The sequence below is a fragment of the Oncorhynchus kisutch genome, linkage group LG9 (genome assembly GCF_002021735.2).
Source record: "Oncorhynchus kisutch isolate 150728-3 linkage group LG9, Okis_V2, whole genome shotgun sequence".
In the NCBI taxonomy this organism is placed as follows: domain Eukaryota; kingdom Metazoa; phylum Chordata; class Actinopteri; order Salmoniformes; family Salmonidae; genus Oncorhynchus; species Oncorhynchus kisutch.
Genome location: NC_034182.2, coordinates 24,307,887 through 24,327,928, shown reverse-complemented (window position 1 = coordinate 24,327,928; position 20,042 = coordinate 24,307,887). Strand labels below are relative to the sequence as shown.

The window sequence follows — 20,042 nt, the reverse complement described above, 5'->3', positions numbered from 1 at the left end:
CCTGTTATTAAAAATAGAAAATGTTGGCCTATAATAACAATAGAACATGAAAATGAGTTCATTTATATTATTAACTAAAGAATTATCCATCCTAGCACTTTTGTAGTCTAGTCCAGTAGTAACATATCTCATTCCATTGAAGTCGGTTCTGAAATCGCCAGATAGACCCCAGTGTTGATTCCCAACGTAAACATTTCTAGCAGAGACAGTCGCAAATATATGTTTTGATGATATAATGCCAATGTTCAGACTCTCAAAAGGATGAACAAACCCAGTGTATTAAAATACGTGCTGATCAAAAGCAATCATATTTGCAACATTTTGAATATCTCAGTGTGTCAGGATGGCCGAGCGGTCTAAGGCGCTGCGTTCAGGTCGCAGTCTCCCCTGGAGGCGTGGGTTCGAATCCCACTTCTGACAACTACTTTTGCGCAAATTCTGAGAAAAGAGATAGAATGATAAAGCTAATTTCTCGTATTTCTTAACCTCTATTCGTTTCATTGCGCAACATTTATTCGTGTTACATAATCAACGTAAAGATGAGAAATCAATCAAGTTCAGAATGATAATGAATTCATAATTGGTGTAGGCTAATATCTTCACCAGGCTGTCTGTCACGTTCTGACCATAGTTCTGTTATTTTATTCTTTGTTTTAGTATGGGCAGGGCGTGAGTTGGGGTGGGCAGTCTATGTTTGTTTTTCTATGTTGGTTTTTGTGTTCGGCCTAGTATGGTTCTCAATCAGAGGCAGATGTCGTTAGTTGTCTCTGATTGAGAATCATACCTAGGTAGCCTAGGTTTCACTTTTGGTTGGTGGGTGTTTGTTTCCGTGTGAGTGTGTTGGCCACACCGTACTGTTTCGGTTTTCGTTTAGTTCACATCGTTTATTGTTTTGTATTTCAGTGTTGAGTTCGTTTCTATTAAAAATCATCATGAACACTTACCACGCTTCGCTTTGGTCCTCCTCTCTTTCTCACGAAGACGATCGTTGCACTGTCTGAATAAATGTTTGTATAGTTATTAATCTCATAAATCGTTTATTTGAACATATTGATGTAAAAAAGTATTTTCATATATATTCTTCATGTTTCAATAAACAAAGATGTATAAATAAATAGTTATACATCTAACAAAACACATCTGAAAACAGCAACAACATGTATATGTATCAATGTAAATAGTCTTATTTCGTATGCAAAAATATTAGATGAGTTGGTCGAACAGCCTAATTGTAAAACTAAACAATTTTATGGAACTTCTAGAAATTGGCCATGGACAACCTCTAACAATTGTTATAATGGCATGCCTTTTATCAACCACAAAGGTGTAGAACCATGTAGAACCACATATTTTATCAAAATATTTTCCTCACAATTTCCCCCGATGTGGATACCTTGTGATCCATCCAAAGCGACAACATTTTATTCAATGAATTCCATGATGGTTATGGCTTTAAAAGAATGAATCGAATGTGTCACAAGGTAATGCTCTAATGCATGGAATCAGTCTTTACAACGATTACAAAACGTACAAATAGGAGCGAAAAAGAACGGTGAATGGGTCAGATTCTTTCGATTGACAATGTGTATATGGGGGGGGGGGGGGGCTAATAGTGACTTTGTGACTATATTCAACAGTGCTAGCCTTTGTGTTAAATGTTACCCACTCATTAGTGATTCAGGAAAAACAAATAACAGTTTTTAATAACTAGCAGGTCAACTAAGGTCAGGCCTACACCTCACTACGCTCTCTCCACCTATTTGTTCCACATATTTGTTTATGCGCCCAGTAGTGCTCCACATGTCTTTCCCTGGGATAATGTCCCCTGCTAATGCCAACAGACAGCCATGATATTATGTGACAATTTCACCTTTATCACCCTTCTGTAATTGATGTAACAAAGTGTCACGTATCCACCGTGACAGACAGATCTACAAGCCTGGGGGCCACGTATCCACGGTGACAGACAGATCTACAAGCCTGGGGCCACGCATCCACGGTGACAGACAGATCTACAAGCCTGGGGGCCACGTATCCACGGTGACAGACAGATCTACAAGCCTGGGGCCACGTATCCACGGTGACAGACAGATCTACAAGCCTGGGGGCCACGTATCCACGGTGACAGACAGATCGCATCCTGATCAAAATCACATTTATCAAAACCATAAATGTTTGTTATTGATCTAGAAACCTATGTGTTAAAAAAAACATTTTGGCACATTCACAATGGTTTATTGTGTAAGAAATTAGGTAAATGCATGTTTGATAAATCAAAAGCACGAGTTGTTTCATAGATAGTCATATTGTTTTTTCAACGGTAGCCTATGGGTGTGTCCCACTCCCTCTAGTTTTGTGTTATATTTGTGCCATGGTTATTGTGGGTCTGTTTGCAAAGTAATGACGTTCACAATGACGTTTGGTTGCAATGTAGCTACGCTACCCAAGCCGCTGCAATCCATTCTCACAAAAACCTCACAATAAAAACTCTCCCGGAGAGAACATAGGCTAAGTGCTGCAGCGTCCCACCACACCCAATCTCTCAGGATGACGAATGAGACCATCCAACCAGTTTTAAAGTAGCGCCATGGGTCAGTCTATCAGTACTGGAAAATCATTCTACTGCTGAAAAGTATGACAGTCAGTACTGTTCTTTTTGGGTTGATTGTTGCTGAATTCAGTCTTTCCCTTCACAATGCTGGTATTTATTACACGTTGTTTTATTATTAATCCGAACATCAGGGCTGGAACTGAGGTCTCTGCCCTTACCAGATATAGGCCTGGTCCCTGTGAAGTTGTGTGCTGCTAAAAACAACAATATCCACTCTAGGGATTATGAATAAATAACATGGGGGAGAATAGTCTGAGTAATTGGTTGTGTGTGTGTGTGTGTGTGTGTGTGTGTGTGTGTGTGTGCGTGTGTGTGTGTGTGTGTGTGTGTGTGTGTGAATAATTGAGGGTTCTTCTTCCCAATCTATGTCATGTCATTTCCAGGATGATTTTTTAAAGTTTTTAATGGCAGATCTCTGTTAAGACTGCAAACAGAGGTCAAGGGTTGTGTCCCAAATAGCACCCTATCCCATATCTAGTGGACTACTTTTGACCAAAGCCCAATGGGCCAAGTTCAAAAGTAGTGCACTACATAGGGAATAAGGTGCCATTTGGTTCGCACACAATATGTTCCTCTACTGTAATATGAAGATACCAGGAATGGTTTCTCCTGACATACACACTTTGATTTTACTGTAGATTTACAAAGACAGTATCCCCGTTAGAGATGTCAACTGGAGTGCACAATTTCTTACTGAGGCTGGGGATACTTCAGGTGTTTAGTGGAAGAAAAAGGTGATCTTTTAAGGACATGCAGAGATGTCATCGATGACAATGTAAGGATTGAAGAATTCAATGTAGTGGTCCTAACCTTAAAATGTGGACCTGTGTGGCTCAGTTGGTAGAGCATGGTCCTCACAACACTGAGGTTGTGGGTTTGACCCTCATGGGGAACCAGAAGAGGGGGGAAAAATGGATGCACTCACCACTTTAAGTCGCTTTGGATAAGAGTGTCTGCTAAATAAGGGTTTCTTGGTCTGGTTTTTGCCCTAATACTACAAAGGTGATTCAAATAATCAAAGCTTGATGATGAGTTGGTTATTTGAATCAGTTGCGTAGCGCTAGGGAAAAAAACAAAAACTTACATTCAGGAGGGGGGCTCCCGGACGGAGTTTGGGAAACCCTGTGCTAAATTACTAAAATATGCACAATTATAGTTTTTTCACTACTGGTATGAGTATGTGTGAACAACTCCCCGTCTTGTATCACTTCAAGTCAAGACTTTCGGTTCCCTTTTTCTACACACTGGGGGTGTGAGTGTTTGTGGGAATGTGTGTGCTGGTCAAAGTCGGAGTAAGATCCTGAGTCAGAACAGAACAAGGAGACTGTTGTCAGGGAGTCAGAGAACCAGAGGCTAGAACCAGTGACTATAGAGCCATAAGCTATAGAACCAGAGGCTATAGAGCCATAAGCTATAGAACCAGAAGCTATAGAACCAGAGACTATAGAACCTTATGCTAGAACCAGAGGCTATAGAGCCATATGCTATAGAACCAAAGACTATAGAACCACAGGCAATAGAACCAGAGGCGAAAGAACCGGAGGCTAGCTGGGTAATCATGTCGTTCCAAGGTGAAAACAGCACTGCTGCAGGTGAGACTGTCAACGATTCAGGGGTATTATTAAACTGGTATATCAACTGGTCCAAATTCCATACCTTACTTACAGCGTTTGTTGTTTGAAATTAGGTCTGCACTTGAGGGTAAATGAATGTGGAAGTGAGAAAGGTATAATGGACTTATTTAGACAAATACTTAAGTGACTATCTGATATTTCATGTGAATTATGGAAATATTTCTGTGTCCCTAACCTCGTGTAAAGCTTTGCTTGATGACGACAAAGCCTACCCATTATTGCAGGTACTATATATGGCTAATGCGCAGGCCAGTCCCATAAACTACTGTATAGCCTATGTTCCATTTCAATGTTTTGCATAAAAGTAGCATGTTAACCTTTTTGGTAGGATATGTGTTAATAATGCTTCCATTAGTTATAATCCTGGGTGGTTATGGGAAAGGCATGGTTCAGATCCCTGTTCAAGTGAGACTTCCGGAATCTCTTCCTGTAATTCTCACAGAAGGTGGAGCTTCCTCTTTTAGGGCCTGTAAAGTACTGCAGAAGTTTAAAAAATCTTAATTTGATCACCCTTTGCAGGAGAACTTTCCTGCAATGCAGGAGATGTTAAACTTGTAGTGTATTTGAGGTTTAAAAAGGCTTCTGACGTTTGTCATTTCCCACTTTGAAATTTCAGACTTGATTTTCCCATATGAAAACTGCATCATGCCATACTAAAATGTCCATTCATTTTAATCTACATAATAATTCACATTTCCTGTTGCTGCAGAATTATTTTTACTGCTGTAGCAAACTGGCTCAAATTAAGATCCAACATCTGTAGTGAAAACCTGACTCATTTGATTTCGAATGTCGTTCTTCCTCATTTATGGACCACTTATTCATGATTCAGAGCTGTAATAACTGTAATAACTTTTCTAAATTTTCTCAGCTTCGAGTGGAGAAAGCAGTTGCTCCTCTGAAGATGAAGGAGATATTCAGGTATCTTCAATAGCATCTGTGATGCCCCAGTGTTCCTCTATTGAACCCCCTCCCCCAAGATCTTATACTAATAACTCCAAGCACATTGTTTATTTACTTTCTTATGCAATAAAAAATAAGTAAGATGTGACTGATTTCTCTGTTCATGTGTCTGTTTGTTTGATCTGTCCTGTAGTGTGAGATTCTGGAAAAGCAGAGGGATGAGGCCAGTCAGAAGCTGTCTGAGATGGAGGAAGGTGAGCTGCACCAGTCAACATCCTTGATTACATGGTGGGAGCTCAGCTTTCCAATGAAGCTTCCGTAATGAGAATAAATGCGCACACATTGTAGGAGTCTATTCATCCAGCAGCCTAATACCAGCTTTCTCTCTCTCTCTCTCCACACTCCCATTGTCTCTCTCCCCCTCTCTCCTCAGTATCCTCTCAGCTGTTGAAGGAGATGGATGTTCTAGAGATGCAGTTCCAGATTGAACGCTCCTGCAGGGAGAGTGCAGAGGCCCTCGCTGTCAAGGTGGGGTGTATTGTGGTTACTGTAGTTCGTCATGCGACAGCGTTGGAACTCCAAAGAATGTCTCAGTGATGTTATCCACTGAACCAATCAGTGTCCCACTTGGGTGTGCAAGTTTTGTGCCAGCCCAGTACTAACACAGACAAGTCAGCTAATGATTAAGGGCTCAATGATTAGTTCATAAGTTGAATCACTACTAGGCGGGAACAAAAGCCTGCACGCCCTGTGGAATAAATAACACTGCTCTTAACAGATATCTTTCTCCTTGAACACAAAGGTGACAAAAGAGAACAAGGTTCTGAAGAGGAGGAGCCAAGCTCTGCTGCCACTCCTCCCTAAGCTTCCTGAATACATGGCCACCATGAGCTTTGACCTGGAGTCTGACCAGGGGGTCGACCCCAACCCCGATGGGGACAGCGGTGAGGAGGCTGTGCTGCAAGGACAGGCACAGATCAGAGGTATAGAGACATTCTGAGATCCACCATACACAACAACTACCATCCCGAACACATACTGTATAATGTATGAACATGAGTGAGAGATACCAGTATGACAAGGCAATAGAATTGAGATTTGAGAGGATTGTTTTTTGTACTTTTACCCGACCGACCAAGAAAATGTAAAGAGATATAAGATACCTGCTTATCTTCCTCTCTCACATTTCACTTTCTCTCTCCTTCTCCTCCTCTCTCTCCCCCTTTCTCGCTCTCTCTCCCCCACCCACCCTCTCTTTCACTCCATCATGGTCAGAGCTGCAGGCCTCAGTGGAACAGCTGCTGGGGGAGAAGATGCAGTTGTGTGAGCAGGTCGATTCACTGAAGAGAGAGCAGAGCCAGCTCGAAGAACAGGTAGATAGCAGTGTGTGTGTGTGTGTGTGTGTGTGTGTGTAAAACTTTGTAAGTATTTATTGTTTCCCACTCTTCTACATGTGCCACTCAGTTGGCCCTAGAGATTGGGGAGAAAGAGGCCATACTGAAGAAACTGTCCAAGCAGAACAAGAACATGAATAAGATGAAGAGAGGTGAGACCCCACTCAGACACATATCAGTGTTCCTCATGATATACGCTCCATTCACCTCATACCAAAGTCACATTCAATGTTTTATGTGTATGTGGGTCCGTAGTATCCCAGCTAGTGACAGAGGAGTTCACAGAGATCAGTCAGAAACTGGACCTGGAACAGGGTCTCAGACAGCACGCCGAGGTCTTCGCTCACCAGGTACACAACCCTGTGTTTCGGTTTGTGTATTTCATTTCTGTGCGTTTTGTGTACATGCGTATGTGTTTCTGTTTTCTCAGTGTGTGTGTGCGTGCGAGTGTGCACCCATCTCACACTCCTATAGGTGGCATGCCATAGGAAGACAAGGAGCAGCAGTGGCCTCAACCAGGGCCCCGGGGGCAGTCCTAGTGAATGGAGGAGCATTGGACAGAGGGAGGGCAGGGCTACTTCCTCACTTCCTCATTCAGACAGGGGGCATATTGTGGGGTGCGCGGGGTAGATACACCCATTCATTCTGTATTCATTAAAGAGGACAAATTAGCCAAACAAATACAAAGAGGTGTGAGAAGGAAGGGACACAGGCAGGCTGGTCACTTTGTAAACACACACACACACACACACACACACACACACACACACACACACACACACACACACACACACACACACACACACACACACACACACACACACACACACACACACACACACACACACACACACACACACACACACACACAGCTCACGTTTCCCCAGCTGGCCCTGTTGTAAACAAAGGTGGCTATCTTTTCCTTCTATTTTTTTACGGGCGTCTAGGAGGACAACAAAAGTAGTCTCCCTCTTAGAGCCCCCCCCCCCGCTTTATAATGAGCATCCATCACGGCGGCAGTTTGAGAACGGGGACTATAGCTTTAAACACAACCCCGCCTTTAGCTTGACACTTTACATTGAATGCTGGCAATTGTCGCCTTTGTGTACGCTGTTCGCTATTTGCCAGACATGCACATAATGGGACGCCTCGCAGGGATCCTTACCTGTGAAAAGGACCCCTACTGTTCTGAGACAACCACACAACTCAGCCCACTTTACTCTTAATGCAATGCGAAGCATTATTTGTTTGATGGTGTGTGTGTGTGTGCGTGTGTGTGTATGAAGCCTCTAATTGTCTACTTTCACATGTTTTGAAAACACACTCCCCATTCATAGGTCTTCTCTCTCCGCATGTGTCGTGCTGCATAATAATGATGTGGGCCTCAAATAGGAAATAACTTAGCTAAGCATGTGTGTGTGTGTGTGTGTGTGTGTCTGTGCATGTGTGCGTGCATATTGTGTGGAAACCAGCAGCCCCTTTCCCTTGTCAAACAGCACTCCCTACTTGGTCCCTAGCTGTGTGAAAGTAGCCTTGTGCTATAGGGACTTTAGAGTGCTTACACCAGGGTAATTGGGAGTAAATATGGGACTGGTTGTTTTGTTAACTGTAATGATGATGTGTAGTCAAACACACAGATGACTGCTGTCGCGACACTTTCACTGTGTTCGACCTCGTGGGAGCCAAAAGTGAAAGTGACTCACGGACTTTCAATTCCTAAACTCACTGTCTCTGACTGTAACGGTTTTGTTAAACCTAGTTTCACCATCATTTGACCATTTAGAGCTTCACATTACAGCTTTATCTATGCTGCTGGAAGGGAATTTGGCATCATTCTGTATGGGATTCCATATTCATTTAATTTGACTTCATACCACCCCTTTCCACTAGTCATACCTCTGATGACTGTATGCTGGTCATAACTCTTGCACATCCAAAACAAAATATGAAAAAGCAAATGAATGATTGATAATTGATTGATTCATGATTGATGGATTGATTGACTGACTGGCAGGTGTTGGTGAAGCAGAAGGAGACCCAGAGACAGAGCATGGTGCTGCAGCAGAGTTCAGAGACCAGTCTCCAGCTCCAACATGCTCTGGAACAGGTGGCCCACATCAGCAGTACCCTACAGGAGATACAACGCTACTACCGAAACCAGGTAGATTGTGTGTGTGTGAGTGAGAGTGTGTGTGTGAGTGAGAGTGTATGTGTGAGTGAGTGAGAGAGAGACAATGTTCGAGTCCCTTTGAAACTACAGTATATTAGGCCTCCTGAGTGGCACAGTGGTCTAAGGCACTGCATTGCAGTGTTGCAGTGTCACTCCAGCCTGGGGTTCGATCACAACCAGGCGTGACCGTGAGTCCCATAAGGCGGCGCACAATTGGCCCAGAGTCATCCGGGGTTGGCCGGGGGGGGGCTTTACTTGGCTCATTGCGCTCTAGCGACTCCTTGCGCCCGCAGGCTGACTTCAGTCATCAGTTGAACGGTGATTCCTCTGACACATTGATGTGGCTGGCTTCCGGGTTAAGCCATGTTTCGGGGGACGCATGACTCGACCTTTGCCTCTCCCAAGCCCGTTGAGAGGTTGCAGCGATGAGACAAGATTGTAATCACAAAAAGGGGGTAAAAAAAGAAACTACAGTGTATTTGTTGGCGTATAATGCCTGAGCAATGGATCTGAATAGGTTGCATTTAAATGTATAGGTCTAGGTCTCCCGAGTGGCACAGCGGTCTAAGGCACTGCATCAAAGTGCTTGAGGCGTCACTACAGACTCGGGTTCGATCCTAGCCGGCTGTGACTGGGAGACCCATGAGGTGGCGCACTATTGGCCCAGCATTGTCTGGGTTAGGGGTGGGATTTCCTTGTGCCATTGCGCTCTAGCGACTCCTTATGGTGGGCCAGGCGCCTACAAGCTGACTTCAGTTGCCAGCTAAACAGTGTTTCCTCTGACAAATTGGTGCAGCTGGCTTCCAGGTTAATCGAGCAGTGCGGCTTGGCAGAGTCGTGTTTCAGAGGACGCATGGCTCTTGACCTATGTGGTGGAATTATTGTAATCAAAAGAAGCGACTTTTAAGATTTCTTCAAAACAATCAAACTTCATTATTTAATTACTGCAGTAATGAAGCTGGTTGGTAATCACCCCTGGAGGTGATCAATGAGAACTCAAAGAGCTGGTTTGAGCCACAGCATTTTATAGCAATGTCCATCCTCCTTCAGTCTATATGACACGCAACAGATGTATGGAATGGGTCACAAGGTTTAGATTTGTATGAAAGATACTTATAATTCACAGCAGACAGTCTCTGCTGTAAAAACACGAGAACTCATTGTGTAGAGACCAGTGTCTGGCCCCCCAATTCCATACTGGAGCCATCTCTCCCTGGTACCGTATAGAACAGAAACATTAACTCATGCTCTGGAATGCGGTATCCTCAAAGACATTGTAAATCTTCCAGAGGCCCATCCTCAGTAGAACACGCATAGATGAGCGTTCTAACAACCGCTTATTCTGTTGCATAAAACAACCATTTGATGCAATAACAGCATTATAACATAATCTTGTAATTTCCACCATACTTTCACCTCTCCCGAGTCCGTAGGGGAGTTGCAGCGATGGGACAAAACTGTAACTACCAATTGCGGAGAAAAAGGGGTAAAAGTACAACAAAACCTCAAAAATAGTCAGTAAGTCTGGGGTAGCCTAGTGGGGTAGCCTAGTGGTTAGAGTGTTGGACTAGTAACCGGAAGGTTGCAAGTTCAAATCCCTGAGCTGACAAGGTACAAATCTGTCGTTCTGCCCCTGAACAGGCAGTTAACCCACTGTTCCTAGGCCATCATTGAAAATAAGAATTTGTTCTTAACTGACTTGCCTGGTTAAATAAAGGTAAAATAAAAAAATACATGTCGCTGTACATGACTATCAAAGGTGGAACCGACCGAGTGTGCTCTGGAAGAGAGCAGTGTTCTGTCTGAGCTGCAATGTGTCAGAGGCCAACTGGAGAGCAGTGAGGAGGAGAGGAGGACCATGGACACCCAGCTCAGGGAGGCTCAGAACACTGTCACCCATCTTCAGGGGGAAGGTACATTTACAGATGAAGTTTGGTCACAGGGAGCATAGGACACTGATGCACAATTCAAATATATAATTACAAACAAAAAAACACTATAACCGTCTGAAGTTGAATTTCTCTTTGCCCCATTTTCAATATTCAAACAAATGCTATTTTACGGTATTCAAATATGACACACTTGTGGTTGGTGGTACTTTCTCTTTGTTTTAGTGAAACAGCTTGAGGATAGGCTGAAAGATGCAGAGAAAGACCTGGTTTCAGAGAAGGACAACTCAACCCCTGCACTTCCTCCTCCACTACCTCCTCCTCCTCCACCACCCCTGCCCCCACTGTCCTCCAGTACTGCTGTTGAGTATGTATTCTATATACTATAAATACATAACCACGATATTAGCTGGTAGAGGTATCCTGTTTCAAACAACTTGAACTTACATTGAAAATGAAAACTTGTTGACCTTTGTTACATAGCAAGGTGATGGTAATACCCATAGGCACATTTGGTTATATAATTTAGTTAATTTGATTAAACAAACAACTTCTGCAACACTTTCTCTTCTTCCTCTCTTCAGTCCGTTAGTCGTCCTTCGCAACAAGAGGAAGGAGTCAGCCAACAACATTGATAAGAATAGTGAGTGTTCTTACCATGTTATTATTACGCATTTCCACCCTCTTCGGAGGACAAAAATAAACTTTGTTCATATAGCTTTTTCTTTTGTTGTTACATGTACATTCTACACGCATTTTACATACATGGCACTTGTTTTTTGTAGTTGCAGTAGTTACTGTCGTGACTTTACATTCATTAATCTGACGACTGTTATTTATTTAATCCACTAACTATGTTTAATTGTTACCCCATTAAATTAATCATGTAACAATTAAGTAATTAAGATTTGGGGCACCACGGAAGAAGTTGTTTAGAGAGTTACCGTCTTCCAAATTAAACTCTATAAGGTCTTTACCTATAATGTTAGTAAACAGCCATCTTATTAATCATTACGTCTTATCAAATACTCATTCTGAACGATCGTAACCTTCTTGGATCTGCAAAAACCCCATACTTGCGCATTTTTCAGTACTACACAAATTGGTTTAATCATTTATTTACTAGCTAACTAAATAATAACACAGAATACATACACACACTTACATGAGACAAAGGTCCCTAGTGGACTGACAAGATATGACAGCTTGTTACAACATAGATGGAGAGGGGGGAGAGAGAGAAAAAGGACACTTATTGTACAGTCAAGGACTGTCTTCACATGAATCATATATCTTGCACACGAACCACCGCCCGTTTGGAATAAGAAATCATGAATGTATTTACGTGTGAAATGCCTTTGTTCGTCATTTATCTCGGTCGGAACCAAACCTTCTCTGAAAGTTGTTCCAGCTATATGGCTCTGATTGTCCAAAAGGGATCTCCCCTCCCCTTTCCCGTTTCCTACTGTTGTTCACTCTGGACGATAACCAGGCATGTCGACGGTTCCCATTGGTGATGAACGTAGTAGGATAGTCTCACTTAGATTAGCTTTTCTCGATATTTGCCTTAAGACAGCTAATCAGCTGTACCAGTGATTGTTAGAGGTGAGCTTCTCGACTCTTCCTCCTCGTGTTGGTATTCAGGATTCGGACCACGATGGACATGAGCTGCCACTCTTCGTCTCTCTGGTCCAAAGGAAGGTGAGTTCATTTCTTCACCTCGTGTTGAGGTTCAAAGACTCAACCATTCCAAACATGTAGCTCTCCACCTCAAGTTTCCTGGTCTAAAGGTTGATTCTCTTTCAAGCCTTTATGCACTCTTAGTAAAAAGGGGCGTTCCGTCATTCTGACAAGCTCTCTGACCGCACTCGGGGCGTGGCTACTTAATGTGCAAAGAATATCAAAAACTATTATCTCATTAGAAAACTAAAATCACATTCCTATCTTATTAACACAAATACCTTCATGACTTTCATATGTGTTCACAACATATTGGATGAAAATGTAATAACATTACAAAATGAAAAACAATATGACATCTGTTTTCCATAGTTCCCCACTGACCATTTCCCACATTGTTATGTTAGAAATATTGTTCTGGGCGGGCAAAACTGTCTGTGAACAAAGACATTCCTTTGGTTAATACTAAAGAACAATAGAGAGAGTCTCCCTCTCTTGTAATTTACGACCGAGTGTGAACGGTTGACGATCCAGCAGCTCCCCATTTCCCCTCTGTGGGAGAGAGAGAGGCCTGGTTACTGTCACAATCTCGTCAGTCTGACCTGACCCATTCGGATCCTCACAGGACAGTCATGACATTACATAGCAAGGATAAAGTAATTTGATATTTCTATATACTGTACATTGCATCTATATAGATAGTACTTATTCATGATACATTGTTTTTTCAGTCCTAACTATTATAGAACATGAGCTTTTAAAACGCACCACTCAGCTACTCACAGTCCATCCCACCTATCTCCGTAAACCGGCCTCTTTAGATTTCCATATTTTTCTTGTTTCACATCAATTTCAAACCTGTGTAAACACATAGTATCTACAGATTGTAAGTTAAAGATACATGTTTTTACAAAAAATATGATTATATTGTTGAGTGCTATTTGTTGGGTGATTTTAGATAAATAATTTGATTTTTCAGCCATTCCTGAACCTGTGACCAGATATCTACTGATTCTGTCTCTTCATAGCAACATTTGCAGAGCTAAGTTGGTTGTATGCCCCATAACATTCTGTTTGTGGCAAGAATTTTGTATAATAATTTAAAATGAAAAACTACATTTTCAATCAAGCGTTGTTTTGCGTATTAGTTCATAAACCACGTGCACAGTTGAAAATCTCTTCCCAACTATTTTGCAACCTGTATGGCACCGCCGTCAACATTTTGGTCTGCAAGTAAAACTGGCATATATGTTTTTAGATACATAAAAAAAGGGGCAAATTTTGGTCTTTAATAAAGGGCAGACAAACAAGTTCCCTACCTTCTCCCCCGTCCACTTGCCGCCTCATTTTTGCGGTAATGCTGCAATCAGTTGGTTGTAATTTTGGATAGAGCAAACATTTTCATATATGTTTGTTAACTGCACATGTTTTAAAATGTTTTATTTTACCTTTATTTAACCAGGCAAGCCAGTTAAGAACAAATTCTTATTTTCAATGACGGCCTAGGAACAGTGGGTTAACCGCCTGTTCAGGGGTAGAACGACTGATTTGTACCTTGTCAGCTCGGGGATTTGAACTTGCAACCTTCCGGTTACTAGCCCAATGCTCTAAACACTAGGCTACCTTTCCTATTCATAATATCATTACAAAGATATTTCCTTTTTTTTCTCATAAATCATGTTTTATTGTTTTATAAATTATTATATTTGAATTTAACCATATTATTTGTTGTAATATTTGTTCTGTCTTTTCTGGAGGATGAAACTGGAATTGTAACCAGCTTTGTATGACTTGTTTTAGAAAGGGCGACATTTTGAAAACGGTTCCACTTTCAATTAACTGAAAGTGAGAGGTTGTAATCTGGATAAATGCAAAGTAGGACATTTTTGAACAAGGGGTGAGCAATGCTTACTCTACTGGAGAACCAGTTCAGGTTTAAGTATAATTTTTGTATTTTTAATTATTTATTTATTTTTAACGTTTATTTAACTTGGCAAGTCAGTTAAGAACAAATTCTTATTTACAATGACGGCCAACACCGGCCGAACCAGGACAACGCTGGGCCAATTGTGCGCCGCCCTATGGGACTCCCAATTACAGACAGTTGTGATACAGCTTGGATATGTATGACTGATGTTTTTAGTGAGAGGTTTAGTGCTTTCATAATTAATCATTTTATTATGAAAGCACTAAACTTTCTTAAACTTTCTGTTAAAATTGGTTGTAGTAAGTTCCTTTAGTTTTTTAGGGATATGAATACCGAGTCTGTCCACTTCACCGTCAGACCATTTTATTGGTAAAAAAACTACACAATAATGTAAAAGTTGTATTTTTATGCGATCCAATACGTAATATGGTACACTGATCATCGTTTGGTTGTAATCCAGAGAGGTTAGAAACATTATCTAGAACCTCTATGCGGCTGTGCAGGGATCACATTCACAAGGTCGCAGGGCCAGATATATAACCAAGACCCATACACAGAGAATGTGCTGACCAGCTAGTGTCTTCACTGATATTTTCAACCTCTCTCTGATCCAGTCTGTAATAACTGCATGTTTCAAGCAAACCACCATTGTCCCTGTGCCTAAGAACACCAAGGTAACCTGTCTAAATAACTACTTCCCCATAGCACTCACATATGTAGCCACGAAATGCTTTGAAAGGCTGGACATGACTCACATCAACACCATCATTCCAGAAAGCCTGGACCCACTCCAATTTGCATAATGTCCCAACAGATCCACAGATGACGCAACCTCTATTGTACTCCACACTGCCTTTTCCCACCTGAACAAAAGGAACACCTACGTGAGAATGCTGTTCATTGACTACAGTGCAGCATTCAACACCATAGTACCCACCAAGCTCATCACTAAGCTAAGGACCCTGGCACTGAACACCTCCCTCTGCAACTGGATCCTTCCTGACAGGCCGACCCCAGGTGGTGAAGGTAGGCAACAACACATTCGCCATGCTGACCCTCAACACGGGGACCCCTCAGGGGTGCGTGCTCAGTCCCATCCTGTACTCTCTGTTCACTCACGACTCCAACACCATCATTAAGTTTGCCGACAACACAACGGTGGTAGGCCTGATCACTGATGACAATAAGACAGCCTATAAGGAGGAGGTCAGAGACCTGGCAGTGTGGTGCCAGGGCAACAACCTCTCTATCAATGTGGGCAAGACGAAGGAGCTTATCGTGGACTGCAGGAAACGGAGGGCCGAACACGCCCCATTCACATTGATGGGGCTGTAGAGTGGGTCGAGAGCTTCAAGTTCCTCGGTGTCCACATCACTAAGGAGCTATCATGGACCAAACACACCAACACATTTGTGATGAGGGCACAATAACGACTCTTCTTCCTCAGGAGGCTGAAAATATGTGTCATGGGCCCTCAGATCCTCAAAAAGTTATTCAGCTGCACCATTGAGAGCATCTTAACTGGTTGCATCACTGCTTGGTATGGCAACTGCTCGGCACCTGACTGCAAGGCGCTACAGAGGGTAGTGCGTCGGCCCAGTACATCACTGGGGCCAAACTCTCTGCCTTCCAGGACCTCTATACCAGAGGATGGTAAAACAAATGGTCAAGGACTCCAGCCACCAATGTCATAGAGAGTTCTTTCTGCTACCACACAGCAAGTGATACCGGAGTGCCAAGTCTGTGACCAAAAGGCACCAGAACAGATTCTACACCCAAGCCATAAGAATGCTGAATAGTTAATCAAATTGCTACCCGCACAATTTACATTGACCCCCTCTGTAATGTTTTCATTTTTAGCCTTTTTTTCTCCCCAATTTCGTGATTACAGTCTTGTCTCATCGCTCCAACTCCAAAAACGGGCTTGGGAGAGGCGAAGCTCGAGTCATGCGTCCTCCGAAACATGACCCGCAAAGCCGCGCTTTTTAACACCCGCTTACTTAAGCCGAAAGCCAGCTACACCAATGTGTCAGAGGATACACCGTTCATCTGACGACCGCAGTCAGCCTGCAGGCACCCGGCCCACCACAAGGAGTTGCTAGAGCGCGATGAGTTAAGTGAAGTAAAGTCCCCCCCAGCTAAACCCTCCCCTAACTCGGACTACAGTGGGCCAATTGTGCCCCACCCTATGGGACTCCCGGTCACGGCCAGTTGTGACACTGCCTGGGATCGAACCCAAGGCTGTTGTGACACCACAACACTGCGATGCAGTGCAGTAGACTGCTGCGCCACAGATATTTCTTTATCTTAATGGTTTTGCACTGACTCTTGCACTGACTCTACGCACCCACTCACACATACTACACTGACACTCCAACACACAAACTACATATGCTCAAACACACAGAACACCCACATGCATATTGACGCCACACACACTCACATGTAGAGAAACTTTCACACTTCACATACTTGGCTGCTACTCTGTTTATAATATATCCTGATTGCCAAGTCACTTTTACCTCTCCCCACATGTACATACTATATTACCTCAATTACCTCAACTACCTCGTACCCCTGCATATTGACTCAGTACTGGTACTACTTGCATATAGCCTCGTTATTGTTTTTATTGTGTTACCATTTCCTTTTTTATTTAGCAAATATTTGTCTTACTTTTTAACTCTGCACTGCTGTGTAAGCAATTCACTGTAAAGTCTACACCTGTTGTATTCGGCACATGTGACCAATAACATTTTATTTTATTTTGATTTGATACTCAAGGCAGGTTTAGGAGGGAAATTAAGACCCTGGTTCTATTGTTCAACACAGCACAGCTCAAGTAGCCTATTCATTGTGTTGTGTCCCTTTCTCCAACAGAGCCAGATCCTACTTTGGACATGAAGACCCGAGCGGTGGATGCGATGATGGAGAGGATAAAGAAAGGCATTGTCCTGAGACCCACTCAGAGACCACAGGTAGGGCTAGATAGTGCATGTATAAATCAATCAATCATCAATCAACCAATCAGTCAATCAATCATGCTATCTACAATTGCAGTGGTGAGACATCTGACATTTTGTCTCCTATTTCAGGTCGGATCAGAAGATGACTGTGCCTGGAGGGTGAGCACTTTTGATACCTTTCTCATTATAATAATTGTTATAAAAGACTATTGATTTATTTAATATTAAAATGCTTTTAATAAATGAATCTTTCAATCACAGGACCAGAGGATTGAGAAGAGAAAGTCAGCCGTGCTGGAGCTGAAAGGAATGCTGGTAAGATGGGATCAGTTAAGAATTGGGAGTCCCATAGGGCAGCGCACAATTGGCCCAGTGTCGTCCGGGCTTGGCCGGTGTAGGCCGTCATTATAAATAAGAATTTGTTCTTAACTGACTTGCCCAGTTAAATAAAGGTTAGATAAGAATGTCAACAACAACAACAACAAAATCAAAAAATTAAGGATTTTCAATTCTACAAGAGAAGTGAGTCTAATAGGTCGACGGGATTAATAATGTACCCTGATTGGTTTACTGTACTTTTGAATTATTATTTTCTTTGACCTGATTGGTTTAACCTCCTCCTCACCTATCCTGATTGTCTACTGTACTACCTCTACTAGGATACCATAAAGCACCAAGGCCACAGGAGGGCATGGTCACGGAATAGGTTCAGCCGAAACGTGGGGGAGGCAGAGCTACAGATGGTGCTACAGAGAAGGAGACGGGCCATGGCGGATGGACAGGACACCCTCAGCTCTGCCCCCTCCACTGCCATAACCCCTACCAAAATACAAGGTGCAGTAGCATCTCCATCCTTTGTTTTAGGGATTGGGGGACAGTCAGTCAGTTTGGGTTTTTAAGGGTTAGAGTGTCCTTTCTGGTTATTGTTTTGTCCACGGGCATTAAATTGATGGTACTACATTAAAAGATGGACTGGCCTGGTCGTAGATGGCTTGAAATGGTTTTAGGTCAAAGTTGGTTAAAGAGAAAGATTGATGCAGATGATAACAAACGAGGGACCAGGAGGACACATCATTAGCCTACCCAGGCTACGTTTAGACAAGCAGTCCAATTCAGATTTGTATTTTCACTACTTGGTCATGTGACCAATCGGATCAAATCTGAAAAAGATCTGATGTTAAAAAAGATGTGATCGATCAAAAGAAAAAAAAACTAAATTGGGCTGCCTTTCTAAACGCAGCCGTAGTGATGTTTTATTTTTTTTTAGATAAAAAATTGCTTATATACCATGTCTTTCACCCAGGCCCCCAGCCGGGCAGTCCAGCAGCAGGAGCACTTCCCTGGGCAGGAGAGAGTGGCAGCACCCCAGTACTCCGGAGGCTCCAGCAAAACAGAGAGAAGAGGAACTCCCATATCAGAGAATCAAAACTGATCATCTGCCAGGAGAACATCTGAAAGTTGGGAAAACGGATGACTAGTTTTGGGATACTGTACCACAGTGTTTCCCAAACCTCTCCTTGTGTACCCCCAGCCAGTCCACATATTTGATGTATATGTGGAACCTTTGCCTATAATAATAATAGTAACTTAAATGTGAGTGGCTTGGGTTAAGGCTTGACCTTAATCTTTGGGTTTTGGAGACCCAAAGGGGAGCGCATTTCTGTTTTTGCCATAGCAGCACACTCCTGATTGAAATAATCCAAGCTTGGTGATGAGTTTATGACTTGAAACTGCTGTGCAGTGCTAGGGAAAACAATTCCATTTAGATCACCAAGACCAGGATCAAGAAACACTGGGTTAAGGGTAGTAAGCCAATGGCAAAGACCTTTCTGTGGCAGTAAGAATGTACACAGATATTCTACTTGTGCTGGGTGTGAGAAACAACCCATCCATGAATTTCTCTCAATTCACATTCAATGTTGCAACGAGAAAAGCAAAGAGTGAGAATGTGGTTCTGCATTGATGCTCTTATCGTGGAATTCTTGGTGCATTATTGTCCCGATGCTCTGAATACTTGTCTCTTTTTGTGTAGGGGTCACTTCACTCTAATACCTGCTATGCTTCAGCTGTGTAAAAAAAAAATACTTCAAAGTGGAAATAATACAATATTTTATTCACATGCATGATGTGAATAAAATATTGTATTATTTCCACTTTGAAGTTGCCATTTGTAAATGGAAAGCACACATGCAGTACCAGTGAATGAAAAATACACATACCACCAGCAAATAATTTCTACTGTTTCTTTTGAAGAGTGGACAGCTACCTTTTCTCTCATTCTGCACTCTGGACCTCCTTGTAGCTAGAGACCTAGCGCCTTAATTAGCTCACACAACAGAGGAATTGTGTCGGCTGCCATTTAGGCACTTCATATACTTGGGTTGCCAAGGTGTTGTCGAGCTAAGAGCACTCAGGTGATCTTAAAGGTCCTCCAGCTTCTGAAAGTGTCTGAAATGGAGGCTGGATGGATGGCAGCTTTTTGGAGTTCACACTTCCACACACCCCTGCTCTTTGGTAAAAGCATTTGAAAAGGATGGGATTACTTTCACACTTTGACACCATTTTAGTTTCTGCTGCACGCTGTTCCGTCATTATATATTTATTTAATTTGGCTCCTTTACTAGAAAGGTCTGCCTTTCACTTTCATCATACATTTTTCATTGTTTTTTTGCCACTCAATCTCAAAGGTGGAGGATTTTTAAATAATGTTGCTACTCCCTTCTGTGTAGGTGTGTCTCTCTCTCTCTGTGTGTCTGTGTGATGAAATCAACAGAAATAAAGTAGCTTATTAATTCTACTATATTTCTACCACTGTCTCACTATTAAGATTCTACTGTTATTTAACCATTTACAGCATACCTGGAAGAC

At 42.5% G+C, this 20,042-nt stretch overlaps 1 protein-coding gene and 1 non-coding gene across 4 annotated transcripts; both read left to right on the top strand.

Moving 5' to 3' along the window:
• The first annotated feature begins 337 nt into the window (after positions 1-337).
• trnal-cag (transfer RNA leucine (anticodon CAG)) lies at positions 338-420 on the top strand. The gene has a single exon. It is a non-coding gene; the product is annotated as a tRNA-Leu (tRNA).
• A 431-nt stretch (positions 421-851) lies between these two features.
• Positions 852-19,971, top strand: LOC109896948 (shootin-1). Of its 3 annotated transcripts, none has more exons than XM_031832211.1 (18): positions 852-1,007; positions 1,930-2,121; positions 5,117-5,166; positions 5,342-5,402; positions 5,582-5,676; positions 5,951-6,131; positions 6,424-6,521; positions 6,613-6,694; positions 6,798-6,892; positions 8,557-8,703; positions 10,472-10,625; positions 10,827-10,968; positions 11,186-11,244; positions 17,089-17,186; positions 17,304-17,333; positions 17,436-17,489; positions 17,834-18,008; positions 18,478-19,971. In XM_031832211.1, the coding sequence occupies exons 4-18, from the start codon at positions 5,393-5,395 to the stop codon at positions 18,627-18,629; spliced, it is 1,572 nt and encodes a 523-aa protein (XP_031688071.1). In that variant the 5' UTR covers positions 852-1,007; positions 1,930-2,121; positions 5,117-5,166; positions 5,342-5,392; the 3' UTR covers positions 18,630-19,971. The 3 variants fall into 3 exon arrangements, with proteins under 3 accessions (XP_031688071.1, XP_031688070.1, XP_020347005.1); XM_031832210.1 differs by having other exon boundaries at positions 890-1,007; positions 1,926-2,121; XM_020491416.2 differs by lacking the exons at positions 852-1,007; positions 1,930-2,121 and adding an exon at positions 3,723-4,203.
• The last annotated feature ends 71 nt before the right edge of the window (positions 19,972-20,042 follow it).